Below are 18,351 nucleotides of genomic sequence, written 5' to 3'. Positions count from 1 at the left end.
AGGGGATTTGATTAGTTACCAGCAATTACACACTGGTAATGAATAATTATAATGCAGATTTAACAAGACATTTAGGAAGTCAGTTGTGGAACCTGACTGAGTTCCATTTAATGTGTATTTATTGGTTAAGTTAAGCCCACCTGACTATAGTTCAAGTGAATAGGAATAGGATATTGAACTTCTGCGGATCACACTCCCCTACTCTACCTGGCTTGGGTTCTTCCCTGCCTTGCTAGTGAGAAGTACATCCAGAGGAGGTTCATCATCAACTTGCTCTTGCAATGGTAGTCGAAGCACAGAGTGTAATTTTTTTTTTATTGGACTTAGCAGCAATTTTTCTAGGCTTGTATTCTGATTTGGGGCACAGTGTATTCCCAGTACTTCATGAAGCATCCGTGGTTCATCAGTTCTCTGGAACTGTAAAAGCAGTAGGAGTATTCTGTCTGCCTCTTGTTCTGCAACGACTACACAGCTTCTGTGGTAGTCTGCAACTCTGTATTCCAAACGTAATGTTTGCAGATCACATTTAGGGTATACTAAGCATTTTTTCTTTTTTACTCCTGTGCCTCCTTTTGAACCAAGTCTTCAAACAGAAAATGATTTAGAAAAACAGGACAACTTTCATGTATCAAGTCATTTAAAACTGAAGGAAGCAGCCCACACTTTGATTAGATGTTAATTGAGATTAGAAATAGTTTTTTATAGGTTTGGCTCTAAATGATGAGGTTATAGAACTGTCCTGTTGGGAACATAAGTGGATTTTAGAATGGTTGGTTTGCCTGAGACTGGAGTATTTGATAGATGGGAAAAACAATACCTCACTGCTGCTTTTTTCCCCCCAAATGGTTATTTCAGACTTAACACAGGAATCTGTTCGGCTACTCTTGTGCTGGTTCTTAATTTTTGAGATGTTTCTCAATGTGTTGTACCAGGAGGGAGCATGGAAATGATGCTTGCAAGAGAAACTTAGAGGTTATCAATGCTGATATGAGGGTGGAAAAGGGGTCTCTACATTGTATATGGGTCAACAGCTGGGAAAAGCAGGGATGAGGACAATGGAACTTGCTCGTGTGTTCCTTTGCCAGTTCCATGATATTCATGAATGCTTTTACATAAAATTAAAAAAAAGAGGTTTTGAGAATATTTTAAATTAAACCAAATCTGTCTTATGTCTGGAACGTAGCGAGAGACTAGAACAGTTCTGGAACGAGAGCTGACTTGCAATGAAGACATGGATGTTCTGTCTGGTTCCCCTACTTCCCCTTTCTCCAGACCCTAAAACAAAGCAGCTTTTTGCTAATGTGTTCCTGGTTGTGAACCATGTCAATTAATGGAGTTTGGGGGCTTGAGAAGAATTCAGTTAAAGGCTGTCTCATCAGATGGCTTCAGACCACTTTTCTTGCTGCTGGCCATGCCACTGAAGTTAACAGGAAGCGTGTTTGGTTGTGTGCTATGCTGCTGTCAAGGAAAAGGAGCATTTATGCCATCTTGGCTTCTGGGAAAAGCCTTTCACCTTTTAAAAGGTGACTTTTACTTTATTTTGATACTTGGCTCTTGGCAAGGGTGGACACATAGGCTCTGCTTTTGTTGAGAGCTTGGAAATAATTATCCATCATTCTCTTTATCCGTTAGCTTCCTACATTATTTAAGAGCTTCAGAACAATGTCTTAATTGTAGTGGGTTTGAGGCACTTAAATACAGAAGTCTGATGTATAGTTTGTTTTAATTTTTTATTTTAAAATTGATTCAAGTGTCTCAGTAAATATTCTTGTGCTGTGTCTACAGGCAGATATTAATATTAAAAAGCATAAAATGCAAGTGGATGTGGTTCTAGTTGTGTATATAGTGCATCCTACTTGAGACCAGCAACGCAAAGGGGAGAACAGGTGGAATGTGTGGTCCTGTAAAAAAAGTCCAGTAATTCATTTAGAATAGTCTGCTTTCCACTACTAAATAATTTATTTGGTGTTTCCAAATATGAAAAGATTTCCTCTGCAGCATTTGTTATGTACATCAAGATTTTTTGATAGTGTTTTCATAGATGTTCTCCTCTTATTTGGCAGAAGGAAGAACTACAGTTAGTATTTACAATTTTGTTTAATAAGCACAGCAAGGACGCTTTTCACTGCCACAGGAGATTGGCAGTACTTTAAGAGTGAATTCAGTAATCTGAAAACTGGCATAACTCTGTATCCCCAAAGAGTTAAGAATACAGCAAAATCAGGATCCTGGATGAACAGAGTTGCTGATCCCACAAGTAATATATTCACTGAATGACCCTGTATTGATTTTTGACTGATATTTTTCCTTTGTATTTTTGTACGTTTTATCACAAGATGGTTAATTATGATTTTGGTCAGCTTTGGGAGTTTTGAAAGTCTCTCCTGTCAGGGTCAGTGTGGCTTTAATCATAGTCTGGTGAATTCAGCAGGTAGCTCTTTTAATTTCCAAGAATTAGTCCAGCGATTCTTGTACCTGACTTTATCCTGGGTGGTTAATCCATCTTACGTGGGCACACCAGTTCTCTTTACTCTCTGTATAATCAAAACGATGGTAGTACAAGAGAAAGATCACTAGAAGGTGGCAGGGCAGTCAGGGAAAGAAGGTTGTAAATGGAACCTGAAAGTTTAATGTAATAATAATTAAAAAAGCCCAGAGTTCAAAGTCTTCTATTCCATGAGGCCAGTCTCGGAGAGCTGGAAGCTGTCGGTGTGCTGCCCGTTGATGCGGATCTCCTTGGCAGTCCTTTTCGGACTCTTTGAGTCAGCCGCAGCTGGGAGCTCAGGAATAGTCTTGTCAAAATTCTCCATCTTGATCTGATATTCACCTTTGGCATTGCGGGCCAGCACGGAAGCGAAGCGGTGGTACAGCATGATCTCTGAGGGGAGGTAGGATGTTCTCCGTTGACACATTTCTCCTGTGCCCTCCTGCACAGCTGACAGAAAAACAACCAGCTCAAAATGGTGAGCAGCTTCTCTTTGGAGGAAAGCAGCCAGAGGGCTGGGTGGAGTGATGGAATGGTAGTAGGTCAGTGGAAAGGTGAAAAAAGGACACTCGTCCGAAGTAACACTATCCAGATGGAAGTCAACACTGGTTTGGTGCAGCTGCCCATTCTCCTGTTCTTGGTAAAGTATAGCAGAAACCTGGACGCTGGTCAGTGGGCTGGAGCGTGTGTTGGCCACCTGGAACATAAGGTATGGCTTCCCCTCGATGTGTGTCACTATGGCAGAGTGGGTGAAGCGGATGGAGAATGCTCGGTTCTTTGGCCGGGCAATCTTTGCCACAAAAGCACCTGCATCGGGGAAAAGACCAAACTGAATATGTGCGTAGGCTGGTTCCTGCAGCCTCAGAGTGCTGTGAGACAGCAAGCTTGGTGGCTGTCATCTTTCTAGGCTTGGTCTGCACGTTTGAAAACTGCTAGGCTGACATCACACCAACCTGTTTTTTGTTTATTAAGTATACTTTTTTTTAAATGCTGCTTTTTCTAAACTATGTTCACTTACTAGTATTTGAAGGTGAACTACAGCTGTCGGGAGAAGAGCCGTCAGCTTGCCCTGACTTAGTATAATTGGGAATAGTACCTGACCTTGGTGTTCTGCCTCTCAAGAAGCTCTTTCTTAATGCACAGTAAACTAGCTTGTGTATTCTTCAAGTCTATTGAAATACTTCCAACCTGAAAATTATTTAAATACATTAAAATAGCTCAAAATAGCTGCAACAATGTAAAACTTTTCATTAAGTTGGGTATTGAGAAATATTTAAACACCGAGTTGAAGATTCACAAAAATACTTCAGCTAGACAGAATTAAATCTTAAAACTGTTAAACAAAACAAATTGACTTCAAATACTGTAATTCCATGGAAAAAAACTTGGAGAGATAATTGTATAAGAAATATGAGTGTTAAGCGGGGAGCTGCCCCAAGCGTCGTCCAATGAATAGTGGACCTCAAGTTCAAATCTTGGTGTCTCCTAATTTGTCTTTTATTAATGAAAGGTATTTGTTTACCTTTTACTCCTATGTAGCTGAAATCTCATCATCCTAGTAGCAACTAGTGATTGTGATTCTGTGAACTGAATTAATTGCTCTTTCAGATATCACTATGTGATCACTGTTTATTTCTAGCTCCATTTCTTAAATCTAATTGTTACCCGTGTTCTATCTAAAGATTAAATGTGAAGGGTTACCTGTGATGAAGGCTTCCAGCATGAGCCCCAGCACCATCTGTATTGCGAGCAGGGCAATAGCACTGGGACAGTCCCCGCTTGGGAACATAGTGCCGTAACCGATTGTGAGTTGTGTCTCAAGTGAGAAGGAGAAAGCAGCTGTGAAACTGGTGATGTACTTGACACATATAGTGTGGTTGTCAGGTGGAGCATCGTGGTCCAGCTCCAGGTCCCCATTCATCTCGGCCAGCAAATACCACAGCACTGCAAAGACTAGCCAGTGAATGACAAAAGAAGCAGAGAAGACAAGCATCATCCATCTCCAGCGCATGTCCATTAGTATTCCCCATGCATCTCGGAGGTACGCCAGACCTTTTCCTTGGGCCCCATCCATCTGGAATGTGCTGTGTCCATCCTTAGTGACCATTCTCAGATATCTTTGGGTCAGGAGGGGAGCACTGGATTTGGTGTTATTGCTCTCTATGGTATCTGTTCTCATCTTCTGGAAAAGAGAAGAAGAGAAAACATCTGATACAGTGCAGCATATTTGTATTTTGCTTAACGCTCACAGGTTTTGACACATCAGCAGGGGTTGAAATGCTGCAGCCAACAAAGGAGGGCTTATACATTGCAATCCAGAGAAGATTAAGTCAGGAGCCTGGAGAGGAATTTACCACTGTTTGTGGTAATACTTTGCTAAAAAAGATTAAGTTTAAAAATCTGACTGCTTCTCAGATTTTCCCTGCTTAATTGATTGAATATAACTTCATATTTTACCTTCCTAAATTTACATTTGGGCCTTCACTTCTTTAGGGGGGTGTGGGATGGGATTAGGCATTCTGTAGCTGTGAAGAAATAGGGTTTTGTCTGATTATATCAGTGTTTAATTTCTTTTTAGCCAAGTATAATAGCTTACCGATACTGTTATGAATACTATTAATGATAGCACTGTGGGAATAATGTTTGTGTTATTTCTCCAACGTATTTATGCATTTCAGAGGAATGCTGTAGCTCACCTAGTAGCCCTTTGAGACTTTCCTAGCTTAGGAAATGGCTGCTGTCTGCACCCCCCATGTCCAGTTAAGTAGAATTACACTTTTCAGGTAGAGCTGCTTCTGGTAGTACGAAGCCGTTTGTTTAAGGATCAGGTAAAAAGAGGGAAGGAGACCAATACTGAAAATACACTGTCATATAGTGTGAAGTTTAGCCTAAATAGTGTATTTTTCATTAGTGACAAAATAAGAAAGTAGGACAGCAAGTGTATGAGAATTACGGGGCAAAGATGGAATTGCAAATGTGTGAAGCAAAATGGATACTTGAGGTATTTGGCATGTTAGGCTCCTTTATTTACTTTTAAACCTCAAAACTTGCCAAGCCTGTCAGGGGTGCTGGCTACACAAATCCATAAACTTTATCAATACTGAATTTTTAAAGTTCACCTAGGATAAATTAAAATGAATAGGAGTTTGTGTATAACAGTATTTTAAAGATGCAGGTAGATTCTGCAAGTCATAATTCTGTAGGGGGTATTTAGGATATTTTGTTTTTCATCAGTTTTGACCTTTCTCTGAATTCTGCTGTTGTCAGTTATAATACAAGTGTACGAACAGGCCAGAGGAATTGGATTCCCCCTACCTCCCTACCCCCAAGAATGCTGTCATAGTTTTATCTTGACACACATTAGATCTAAGGAGCCTGAACTTCAGAATGAATTAATGAAAGGTAAACATCTTCCCTGTGATCTTTGATCCTGTAAACCAGCTCTTTCGTGACTGTTTACTTGATATGGATACCAAATTATAGTAATTATAAAACATTTTTTTTTTGCTTAATGCATACTGAAGTATCAGAGTTGACATCACAGTGAATGCTTAGCTAGATTTTCAGTTTTCTTTCTTTCTCCAGGGCCTCGGAACCATCCAGCCATTTCTCCTATCTGTGCTGTAGTCAAAGGAAGTAGAGTGAATGATGGCCTGAGTGGAATTTCGTGTGTTTTCCTCTCATTTTCCAATTCACATCTTGTACAAGGAATATTTCAAAACCACTCCCAGTGCCGAAGAATACCGTAGCCTCTCAGATTCTCCTGGCCAGTAGTACCAGGCTACTTTTCTTGGGGCAGTTCTGATCATGGTCCATTCAGTTTATAGCAGACCCCCTTCGTCCGAGTCCCTCTTTAGTCTACTGTATGGTTCTCTAAATGACAAGTTTTCAGTCTTGCTGCACTGCTATAGAATTTACAGTAACTTGAATACAACTGTAAATGTTTCAGCAACCAGATGATTCGTGTCTTGTCTATACAGCAGAGTCCTTGTGCTGAGATTTAGAAGAGCCCTTCTGGATGCCTTGAAGCTGGAAAAGGGGCATTTCTGGAAAGGATGGTGGGGACTATGCTCCCAATGAGCCGTGGGCAATGGCTTGGTTTTATCTTTGAACAGGCAGTACTCACAAGCACTCCTGTGTTTGAGGAGAGGAGAACACATCCAGAGCAGAATGCTGCTGGTGTAGACCTCATGCATTCTCGAAGAAGCCCAACCCAGCCACATAGTATTTTTTGTGTTAATTCTCACGGTCCTTTGAGGGACAGCGTCTGCCTCAGCCTCGCAGTAATTTGGGTTTGCAAAACAAACACATTCTGTGAGAATGAATCTGATAGGGACTGACTGGTGACAGAAGCCTTTTCTACAGTGTTATGTATGTTCAGCATGCTTTTTTTTTTTTCTTAATGGGGTCAATTTTCTTGGCTACGCTTCAGATCTTCCACACATCGATGGTAAGGTAATATGCTTGAGTGCTGCAGACTTTACTTGGAGCAAAATGCGATCAGCGTTGCAGGGGCTCAATATTGTTGATTAAGGAGCTTTCTAGCTTTTAATGTTGACTTAAAACTGAGAAAAATGTAGTCAGTGTTCACCATCGGGTTGATTGGAATTTTTTTCTGTGGGGCAGGATCCATTACTGATAGATTTTGAAGGTACTTGAGAAAGAGAACCTCTGTTTGCCCCCAGCAGAGCATTTCACAACAGTCCCAGGTCTCTACTTCTTGAGAGTCCCAGCAGGGGAACTTGCCTGCTGAGGTTAATTGGGTTATTGCTCTGGTCTCATTTGATAATACAGGCCTCTGATTTTTCTTGTCTAGGCCTGTGTAAAATATCGAGCATCTAATCCAGTGGCACTGATGGCATCGGAAGTGTATGAGCTTTAGTCTCAAAACTCTGTTTTTGCAAGGCTACTGATGGCCTAAAGAGCCATAAATCTCATCTTCTTGGGGGGGAGGGGAAAGAGTAGGAAACTGCAAACATGCTCTCAGAGCAATGCATTTTATTAGAATAAGAAATCAAATAACTGCTGTGTGAGAAACAGTTTACTCGGGCTTGAGGATCAGGCCCCTGAACTCTCAAAAGGAGAGTCAATTTATGAGTAGATGTGACCTTGAATTTTAAAAGAATTATTGTCATCTGTCTACTCCTTTCCTTTTACCCACTGTACTAAAACATATAAATATCTTCCTTTTTAGCGATCAAGTAATGAAGTTGTAAAGCACCATTTGGACCGTCTCATCCAATCCCCTGCCCAGTGTGGTCTTTGGTGTCCCCATGTTAGTCACAGTTTCAGACAGCATCTGTTTTAGGAAAGACATTTGGCCTTGACTTGAAAAATTCTGCATTGTTTGTTGGAGAATGTTTGTCACTATTTCTAAATAAGTACAGTGTTTCTAATCTAGGTTTGTCATCTCTTAACCCTCGTGTTATGCTGTTCGTCTGGTTTTGCTTTTTCTGGTTCCTGACGTGTGGGGTGTTCCTTCTCCCTTCATCTTCCAGCTGATAGCCCTTGACTGGAAAGACAGAAACTGTCTCAAGCGGCTTTTCTAACCCTTTCTTGGCATGTTGACCAGTCTTTTATCATGCATTCAGTGTGTCTAATCCTTCCTGTTTCCAGTCAATTGACAATTAAATGGTTATCACTAGCTTCAGTGTGAGTGTCAGCCTTTTTAAACCTCTTTACCATCATTGTCCCTTGTTCTTGCTTCACTCCTCTGATAGGGTGTGTACTGCCTTTTTCAATGCAAGTCGTGGTTTGCCTTTTCCTAGCAGTCGCGCAGGTTCTGAACTGACCTGGGTAGCTAATGAATTATGTGTAATAAAACCTTGCCTTATAGCTTGCGTTTCTCAAATTCATACTCCAGCACACCAGTCTCCCACACTTTGCCTTTTTGATGGACGTCTTCCTGGTGTTGTAACAGCTCTTTGTTACAGTGCTGCTCCATGCTGCCATGTTGCTTTCCTCTTTTTCCCTTTTGCTTAGCCTTTCTCCTGACAGCAGAAGCTCAGCTGCCAAGACTGATTGAAGGGCGACTTGTAGTGATAGGACTCAGGCCAATGGCTGTAAACTGGAGAGGAGCAGATTTAGATTAGGCATAGGGAGGGATTTCTTCACCATGAGAGTGGTGAGTCCCTGGCCCAGGTTGCCCAGGGAAGCTGTGGCTGCCCCATCCCTGGAGGTGTTCAAGGCCAGGTTGGATGGGCCTTGGGCAGCCTGATCCAGTGGGAGGTGTCTCTGCCCATGGCAGGGGCGTTGGAACTGGATGATCTTTAAAGTCCCTTACCTGAACTATTCTATGGTTCTGTGACTCATTTGCAGCAGTGTCTGGTTTTGTTTGCCTTCTCAGCTGAGGACGTTTGAAGCTGATGCATTCAGCCAGTTTTCAGCTCAGTACATCCACAATGCACCCACAACCCTTCCCGAAGCCTGAATGCCTTTATGGGGAGCTGTGTGCAGGGGAGATGTCTGCAGTGCTGCCCTACCTGCCCAGTTCCTACCCTTAACAAAATCTGCTCTAATTGACCTTGGAATGGATTTGAGGCAGTTTCTAGCATGCTGCTTCGCTGTGACAGCAAAAGTAGGTAAGAGGACCTGCTGTTTGCTCGGAGAAACTGCAAAAACTGCTTATGGCTCTTGCATAATTTGGAGATTTATTAGAGCCCAGGTGGTGCTAGCATGCTCTTCTGGGAGCACAAGCATTCCCTCTGTACCTGACCTGTCCGCATAATCTTGTACTAGTTTCAGGTTTAAATATCATCGCTGTACTCTAATCTGTGATCGCTCAGGTGTGTTGCTGCCTCTGTGCTTTGCAACAAGAACAAACTGAGTTTATAGGGTTTTTTTAAAAGGTACTTTCATGCTGTTAAAATCTCAGTATCATTCTTTTTTAGATTGAATGGCAATCCTTGGTCTGCCATTAATGTATGAAGATGGTTTTCAGTGTCGATGGACGTGACTGGATCATATAACTTGCATCAGAGGACAATCATAAAAATGTAGGAAGTAATTCAGTTGGAATAACTGCTTTGGTTGAAAGATTATGCTGCAGCTGTTAGTAGGATGGTTAAAATTTCAAACATGTTTGTCCTTTAGAAAGATCTTGCAGCTAATGCTTCATTGAGATGAATGGGAGTAGTTTGACAAAACTGTTTTCCGAGCAATCTGCAGAATTCCGGTAACAGTTGTCAGGAGTTGATACATGTATGAACAGGTCTTGTGAAAATGAGAACGTTGATTTGTTGAGCTCCAGTCGTACTTTTCAAACCACCCCCACCCCTCCACTTTGGTAAAATGGGAGGATGTGTCTTTTTTATAGTACAGAAAGCAGGGCTGCTTATGTACTTGATTTTTCAGGACATTTGTAATGCCCCATTTTATGCATAAGGTATTTTCAGATAGAACAGCATGCTCAAAATACTCTGAGTATCCATATGAACTCTAATTATTGATTATTAATTAACATCTGAGTGAACCAGATATTCCATCCACCCTTGGAGAAGCAGAAAAATTTTGCTAAGACTTTGCTTGAGTCTTGTTTAAGCCTTAAAATATGCTTGTACATATTAAATCCTTACAGAAAACCTGGGATGCAAAGTTAACTATTGTTAATAGAAGGGTGAATTTAGCATTGGGAGGGAGGATATTTGATTTAAGGCTGTAGTGGAAGTCTGCTGCTGTCCACTTTTTGGTGGAATTTGCTGTTTTTGAAGGCAGTCCTGCCCAGCGTGATGCAAACTTCCTAACGGCTTGTCTGGAATGACGGAGTTTTCTAGGATGTGGTAGCCGATACTCGGTACCTGTGCATGGTTTCCTAAGCAGCGGTGCTTGCTCACGACGTGCTCTAAGCATGGCCAGAATGCATTGGTTGGAGATGATTGAGGACACGAGCTATAGTTGGAAATGATAAAAGCAGGCTTTGAGGAGGTGAAGCTCCTTTCTTTAGTCTGTGATGGAGCTGAAGTTAAAATGAACTCGGCAAGAGGATAAGGATGACTTTTTTGTAGTACTTGGCCAGTTAACACCCAGCTGCCTTGGCTATAGACTTGCAAGCGCTCCCTGTTTGCAGAGCCTTGCAAGTCTTCTCGGTGCTGTTTATCGTGAAAGCTCTCTGAAAAATTGCATGATGACCTTAGTTTTGCTTTGTGTGCTCTTAGCGCTGTGGTCATCTGAGAGAGCATTTGTTTTTTGGGGGGAAATCAGAAACCATTTTATTTAAGGTGATACTTAATTTAGCAAGCTTTAGAAATAAAACTCTGTGTCCTGAAAACAAGTGTGATTTCTTCGATTACAGAATGATAGAACGATTTCTAATGTTATAATAAGAAAAAAAGAATAAAATTAAGATGGTTTTGTGTACTTACCGGTCTTTGCAGGGTTTGTATGCAGGAGAAGGGCTCCAGGAATAGGACTGGGCTGGTCTTGTGTATTGGTCCCAGCACTGGCAAGAAACTTCCCACAAGTGGTTGGTAGAGATCTGGTTTGTTTTTTTTTTTTTTTTAAAAAAAAAGGGAAAAAATGGGTTTGTATGTCTCATTCCTGCGTTTATAGTGCTGGGGGGGGGGCTGGTTTTCATCTGAAGCTGATTTGATTGGTCATTTTGCCTGCAGGGGGGCCGGTTAGCTCTGATCATGTGGAAAAGAATGCTGGTTTGTTAGGAGGGTTTCTTTACCCAACACAAACCCTTAGCAGCTGAGGAGAAATCCTCAAACACTTACTTGGAGAAGGGGTGCCTTCCACTTGCCTCCTTCATCACGATAATATTTTAGATTTGTATACCCTTATAATTTTATGTGAAAGTTGAAGGCGCCAAAATTCCCCTGGAAGAGCTGAATGGAAAAAGTTCCTGTTTTTCTGCTGAAATCTTTCCCTATATCCAGTGTCAACTATTGCTTGTTTAGGTGAACAGGGAAACTCTTGGGTCTCGCTGGTGCTTGTCTGGTGCCACCTCTTCCTTTTCTCCTGAGCTCCTGGGCGTTGATGTTACCAGAAGAGTGGGCTGCAGCTCATGGTACAGCATGTGCTCTCCGGAGGGTGTTGCTGAATGGCAGCTTAATGCTGGTCAGAAGATGTAGGTCTGGCTGCTTCTCTTCCATCTCCACATTGCTCCTTTGTGAAAAGGCTGGAATTAATCACAGGAATTTGCTAAAGCCTAGGAACGAAACAATGCAGATTAGGTGGGTTGCTGATTCCACGCAATAAAGGGTACTGTTTTCACTTCATGTTTTCTCTCTCTCACTTATCAAATGAGAAGAGTTACTTAGGGAAGGTGTTTTAGCTGAACGAGTCGTCAGCGTGCTGCGCCACTAAACCAAACTCTCGAGTACAGATTTGTAATACGGTCATATTTTACGCTTTTTTCCCCTCGGTGAGCTGCTGATGTGAGGGCTTTGATCGAATATCAGACATAAGAGGATCTGAGAAACAAAGGCTATAGTTGTTTGCAGTAAAACTGCTGAGGGCCTGCTGGGAAAATTATTAATGTAGACTTTCCTGCTTAGGAAACAAAATCCTCCTTTTTTTTTTTTTTTCTTTAGCCTTCCCCCCAACCCTAAATTGCAAAACATTAATTCTTTGCTTCATTAGTATGGAAGATTTTAATACATGTTCAGGCACAGCACTGAAAATGGTGATGGGCACAGTGTGACCTTCAGAACCAGGGCAAAAAGTGTAGTCCAAGGGGACTCCCACCACTCTGCAAGCCTGTAGAACAGTGTGACTTGTCCTTACCCTTCCCTCTATCCTGCGCAAAGCTGAACTTCCACTATAGCCGCCCCTTCTGTTCATAAGGTTTTTTTTACAATCACTATTCTTTTACAAACCATATTTTGTATTGTCGAGAGCATCCGGTCACAGGTTTTCTAATCTGATTCAACTGAATGGCTTGAAAACCTAACCTGATAGCAGGTGAAATAGCTATAGTACGTGATTTCCAGGTGTGTCTTACAGAATTAAACTGTTAGTTCCTTTGAATTTACTGGTTCACTTGTACTTATGGCGGTGGATAATGGTCACCACTTTAGCAAAAACTGTGGAGTAATATCGGAGTAGCGTGTCTGAGACCTGTTGTTGAGATTGAGATTTTATAGAGAGAGAAAACGTGACGCTAGAACTTCTGATCCCTGTCCCTGGCTTTGGTTACAAGTGAGTCAGTTTACTGTGTCAAGATTCCTGTAGTGTCCCTTGCATGTTAAATCATGTCCTAAGGAAAAGGTAGTCCTTGAAAAACATCATCTTAAGGCCATTTGTTTTATTCTTTATAAAATGAGCGGTAAAATTACACATCTAGGCAAATCTTTTTTAATTTCTCGAAAAACATTAATTAAAGGATTTTCTTTTTATCTTCTCCTTGAGGAAGTGTGGAGTGCACAGCAGAACGAAGGGAACAAGTCAGTGCATTAATACTCTCCAAGTTTTTCTCCTCTTCAGAGGAAACAGTGTTGCTGTCAAGCAGGGCTTTCGCATACTTTCCAAACAGTGATCTTGTTGTAGGAGATGTGGACTGGCAGCATGGAGAACAGAAGTTATTTTGCCATTCTGTTAGTAAGTCCTCTTCATAAACATGTTGCCATGGGGCTGCGTCCCAGAATCCCCGCCTTGTTGGTTGCAGTTAGTGTCCCTTTGCCTCGATGTTGCACAGCTGTAGGCTTTTCTGGCCGGGTAACGCGAGGCTCTATCTGAAGTTTTCTGTAAACACCATTGCTGGCTTTGTGACAGACTTGAACAGAGGTGCCCTTTTACTGCTCCTTCTCTTCAGGAAGTCCAGTCAATTAGTGCGAGGCAAAACCATAGATTGCTTTTTAGTGTTTTTTTTTTTCATCCTTAAAATGTTGCCAAATCCTGACTCTCTGACCTGGGTAATTTCAGCTGAAATGCATGTTCTCAAGCCTAGGAACAGGTTGTGAAGATGGTATGCTAGAACTTTGAAAGTTACGGATTTCTGTGTAAGCTGTAGGAGTATTGTGGTAGGCACTTTTGCCACAGTATTTGTCACTTGAGTAGCTTGGTTTTTGTGATCCTTAACCTGTGACCAGTTTGTAAACAACTGTTTTCTTGGCTGGTCTGTCATATTCAGGATCATCTGATGCCAGATCTGTTTTAACACATCCCTTGCTGTCTTTGAATATTGCTTGCCGTTGTCCTAGTACTAAAAGAGTTAGGTATGTCGTGATACGGTGCATTGTCTCTCTTAATCGCACTGAAGCGTGGTCTCGGCACAGTCACCTGAAGTGACACACCGGAGTGCTGCTGGGTTTAGAAAGGTTTCAGAAGCACAGCTGATGCCATCTTCAGAGCGATATAATACTGCCCCCTTGTAATTGAATCTCCTCTTGTGTCTTAGATTCCTAATACTGTAGAAGATAAATTCAGGGACTGGGCAGGGTCCCGCTTGTGTCTGACCCTGGCAAACAGCAGTTGATGCTTGGTTGCCTCTGTGTTTCAAACCCCAGAGCAGCAAATGCGGATGCCGTTTTTGGCAAGTTCAGAGTATGGACTCTGATTGTGAGAGCTTAGTTCTTGGGAGCAAACCGAGCTGGTTTGAGGACTGAGAAAACGTGAGTTCTCTTGGGTATGCCCATAGCATGTACATATCTGCAGAGGGCGAAAGGACTTAGAGAGATTTGGGGACAAAGTAGACTTCACAGTATTCTTTAGGTAACTTTTTTCCCCCTAAAATGTTTTTGGAAGCCCCAAACAAAGCTTGTGGGCTGATCGCTTACTAGTGTTAAAGAGCAGTCCCAGATTTTTAACTGAATAACAGTGGAAAGAAGTCATGTATTTCCTCCCCCCCCCCCCTTAATTGATAGTCTAAAATCTCTTGAATTAATGTTACTGAATGAGTGTCAGGTAATAACTCTGAATTTTGATGAAAAGAATAGATATATCTCTAAAAGTAATATTTTTCCAGTCACAAAATAGCAAATTGAGTAACTTTTCTGTCAGTAACTGCTTTACTGTGGAAAAACAAATGTCTTCTGCTGCAGAATTAAAAAAAAAATACATTTTTCTGTAGCATTTTAAAAATAAGTTCAGAAGGAATGAGGCCTATTCCTTATTCCCCAGTTCTTTGGCTCATCTCATCTGTCGCATTGCAGCTCTCTCCTGGGCCTTTGGGCCTGTGTATTTGACTTTCAACTGACTCCATTCTCTAGCTCCATCTCGTAGTTTTCTGCTACCCAAAGCCCATCCAGGGAGCAATACTGAGACCTCCCTACACTTCCTATTACTTTTTTCTATGTTACATTTTTCAGAGAGATAAAATGAAAAGAGCCCTTCGTATTTCCCAGACTAACATTTTCTATCTAGCTTGTTGTCATCCTTTATTTTCTGTGACACGTGGGAAAGTAGAATGTTGTTGACCTTCACCAGCGACAATTTATCCATTCCAGATAAGTACATTTGCCAACAGTATTCCTACCCAGTAAAGGGAGTTGTGTATCTTAAGCAATTTTGTTTTATTCAGAACTGATACTACCCGAGACTTGCCAAAATACACTGTCTTAATGTTTGTTCTCAAAGTCCAGCCAGTACAGAAGTGGTCTTTAGCCAGTTGTCACCTTCAATGAAGTAAATATGTCTGGTTTATGTCAGGCTTCATAGCTGAGATTGCCTGTTGATGCTGTTCATGTATATTAAATTAGTCAACTTGTTCTAGCTCTTTCTTTGGATAGAGACAACGTGAGGAAGGTATTCCAGTTACCTCTCTGATGTCCTTCAAGCAGTTATCTGAAGTTGTTAGGGTGGAAGAACTCTTCCTTCTTAAGCATTGGAGTGTTTCCTGCTTCTGCTGCCTACTTGATAGGTCAAGGGCCTTGCAATCTTGAAAATCCTTGTAGTGACTGGTTCCTATGACAATGGTGAAGGATTTCATGTCACTCTGGAGCACAGAAAACTAGAAACATCTTGAGTTTTGTACTCTGGAGTGCATTCCACCTGTACTGTTTCAGTGTAGTCCCTCCCTAAAACAGCTGACTGGAAAATTTTGAGCTGGAAAAGGAAGATGTTTATTCTCTGGTGTTTTGAGATGGTGGAGCAGGGATGTTGTTTTTTTTCCAAGATATATGCCAAGTCCAAGGATGGTGTATTTCCTGTCTCCAGAATGTAATATCTGTACGTAGGAAGAATTTCTGAATTCTCAATAGAGGTTTGCTGCGCCATAGAGTTCCAGGTACTCTGACTCATTTTTTCACTGCCTGAAAAAGCTGCATGATGTGAAGGGGAATACAATCTCATATCCTTCCTGAAATGCATTCTTAAAATTGTCCTTTTCCATCCCAGGAATCATAGTGCATAGTGAAGTTTTCTTTTGTTATTTCATACTATGCAGTCTTCGCCAAATACAATCTTATTTTTGGATTTTAAGACTAAGAAGGGAAATTCATTATACCTTTCTCGAGTACTTGAATAGTTTTTTTATAGACAACCTCACAGTTTCAGCTTAACATTGGTTAATAGTATCAGCAAAGAACTGTCGTGGCCATGAAACCTGTGAGAATTCCAGGGCTACATGGCTAAATATTTAAACAAACACACAGTCCAGAAGTGCTGTGGCGAGAACCGCTTTTTATTGTGGTGGTGGTGTATCCCTGTCATGATGAGTCAACAGAGACAGCAGCCTGTGTGTCTGACCAGAGTCGTGGGCATGTTGTGGGGATTCTCTTATGTAAAAAATATCTTCATCATCCCTTTGTGACAGTGCTGCTCTTCATAAAGTACTTGAGGATTTTATGATTCATTTAAATAGAATGATGTAAATTATGAACTAAAAGATCATCCCATGTCCTATACTCCTGGGAAACTCATCCTTGAGCTCAAGCATAGTTGCTTCTAACTCTTTATATGCTGACCTTGGCTCTCCAGAAGATGGATTCACAGGATGGTGTTAACACTACTATGTTTTTCTTGTTTAATCTTAATCCTACTTTAAATTTTCAGTCCTTCCTAAAACACTGCAAGAATACTGCACGTCATATTGGATTAAATGTGTAGATCTCTTTCTTTTTATTACAGAATTAGCAAATGTGTTTAGTTTATATAAAATGCGGGTCACAATTACTGTATTCCTGTTTTCCTTTAGCATCAGACTTTTCATGACACGGCTATTTATACTTTCTCCCTGTACACTTTGGCTGCTTTCTGTTTATGCCTCCCTATGTCTCTTAAACTGTCACCTTTTCCTCTTCTGTCTTTCTTATCCATGTCTTGATTTCTCGTGTGTTATACTTTGTTCTGTTTTTTTCCTCGGCCTTTCTATCCCAAGGTACTTAGGGACATGGAGGCTTTTCCTAAACCTGTCTCTGTCATACGTTTCCTTCCATGAACTTCCGTTCCCCTCCTAGGTTCCTATCACCACTTACCTCTGGTGCATTTTTGCCTCTGAGGGAGCAAGATTTCAACCCTTTTTGTTTCCAGGTTCCCGAAGGCAGGACGCATGTTCACCAGCATGTACTTTTTTGCAGTGAGACCAAACTTTGAGGAAGGCGGGACAGCACCGACAGGGAGGAAGCATGAGTTCATACGCTCAGAGAGCGAGAACTGGCGCATCTTCAGGGAGGAACAAAACGGAGAAGATGATGATGGAGGCTGGCGACTGGCTGGATCACGGAGGGATGGTGAGAGGTGGCGGCCTCACAGTCCAGGTGAGAGGAGATTTGGAGCAAAATGCAGACGTGGTTATAGGTAAAGGGCAGAGGGAGAAACAGCATAGGGAAAGCAGAGGAAAGGGAACTGGCTTAAAGTTCGTGATAAAAAGAGGTAAAGTTCATGCGTCCGTGGTCATTAAATACTCTTGTGGCAAACCTGAGGCTCTTGGTCACAAAATGATTAGCACGAAACTATGCTCCTTTTATTTTCTTCTTAATGTCTTCACTACTGTAACTTATTTAAGGGAACCATATTTTTCATGTGTGTGCTTGTTTGTGCTGTGCTCTAGATGTGTAGCTGTCTGTTAAAATCAGGGATTTTTTAATAGCACTGTTCCTCTCTGGCTCTGATGCTGAGGGAAGAGACACCGTGTGCATTAGGCAGCGTAGCTAAGGCCAACGAGAGATGCTGGCACTAAATCATTTGAGTTTGTTGGCCTCTTTATAGTCTTCCAAACGTGTTCACGATATCCAGAGGCATCCTTGGAAAATCTCAAAATATGTTGTTCTATGCATCTTGTAGTTAGTTAAAGGATGTCTTGTCTCGCTGAGTTTCAGGCATCTTGATTAGTGCCACTCTCCCCTTTCCTGGCTGAAAAAAGTCAGTCTGGTTCACTTACCTTCCAGCATTACATTGCCAGGAGGTGTGGGAGAAAGAGTGGAGCTTGGTATTTAAGCAGTGTGGCTGAAACACGCGTATATATATTTCTTTTTCTCTCTACTGGGAAAAGATCCTGCTAGGCAGTCATGCTGTTGTGGCATCTTGGTTTGGGGTGTTTTCTGGCTGCAAAGGCTACTAAGAAACCAAGGGAGGATTGTGGCTCTATTTTTACAACTTCGTGGGGAAGCAAAGGAAACACAGGGAATTCTGGGGGCTGTGGTTGCCAACTTATTTTCTTATGCTAAAAGTCAAACACTTGCTCTTACGATGGATATGTTGCCCTTCTCATCAACCTGAAGGACTTTCGCTGCTATAATGGTTGTGAGTAGCAGTGACCTCTGTTCCTAACATGTAGCTTTGGAGCGAGTTACTCTGTCCTCAAAGAGCTGTTAGCATCTAATAAAATTTAACAGTGAGCCCAAGGCAAGATTTCTTATCAGATGTTTTCTATTTAGGGAAGAGCCAGGGGGCAAATTTTGAAGAGTTAATTTCCCTAATGTTTGGTCATGATTGTTCATTAGACACTGCTGAATTGTTACATAGCTCAGATGATGTGAGGCCAGATA

General features: G+C 41.6%; 2 protein-coding genes across 13 annotated transcripts in view; one reads left to right on the top strand and one right to left on the bottom strand.

Moving 5' to 3' along the window:
- GIGYF2 (GRB10 interacting GYF protein 2) overlaps nt 1-18,351 on the top strand; it is a 77,437-nt gene that overhangs the window by 31,064 nt on the left and 28,022 nt on the right. For all 12 annotated transcript variants that reach the window (XM_054074656.1, XM_054074655.1, XM_054074654.1 and 9 more), the window contains one exon: nt 16,942-17,121. In XM_054074656.1, coding sequence (XP_053930631.1) covers nt 16,942-17,121 — 180 coding nt within the window. The remainder of the gene's footprint in view (nt 1-16,941; nt 17,122-18,351) is intronic.
- KCNJ13 (potassium inwardly rectifying channel subfamily J member 13) lies at nt 1,757-10,992 on the bottom strand. The gene is made up of 3 exons (XM_009568981.2): nt 10,846-10,992; nt 4,187-4,667; nt 1,757-3,292 (listed from the first exon to the last, which is right to left on the bottom strand). Exons 2-3 carry the CDS (start codon nt 4,662-4,664, stop codon nt 2,670-2,672), a joined length of 1,101 nt encoding a protein of 366 aa, XP_009567276.2. The 5' UTR covers nt 4,665-4,667; nt 10,846-10,992; the 3' UTR covers nt 1,757-2,669.

The sequence above is a fragment of the Cuculus canorus genome, chromosome 9 (genome assembly GCF_017976375.1).
Source record: "Cuculus canorus isolate bCucCan1 chromosome 9, bCucCan1.pri, whole genome shotgun sequence".
NCBI lineage: Eukaryota > Metazoa > Chordata > Aves > Cuculiformes > Cuculidae > Cuculus > Cuculus canorus.
Note: the sequence above shows the minus strand (reverse complement) of the source record. Positions and strands in the feature narration are given on the sequence as shown.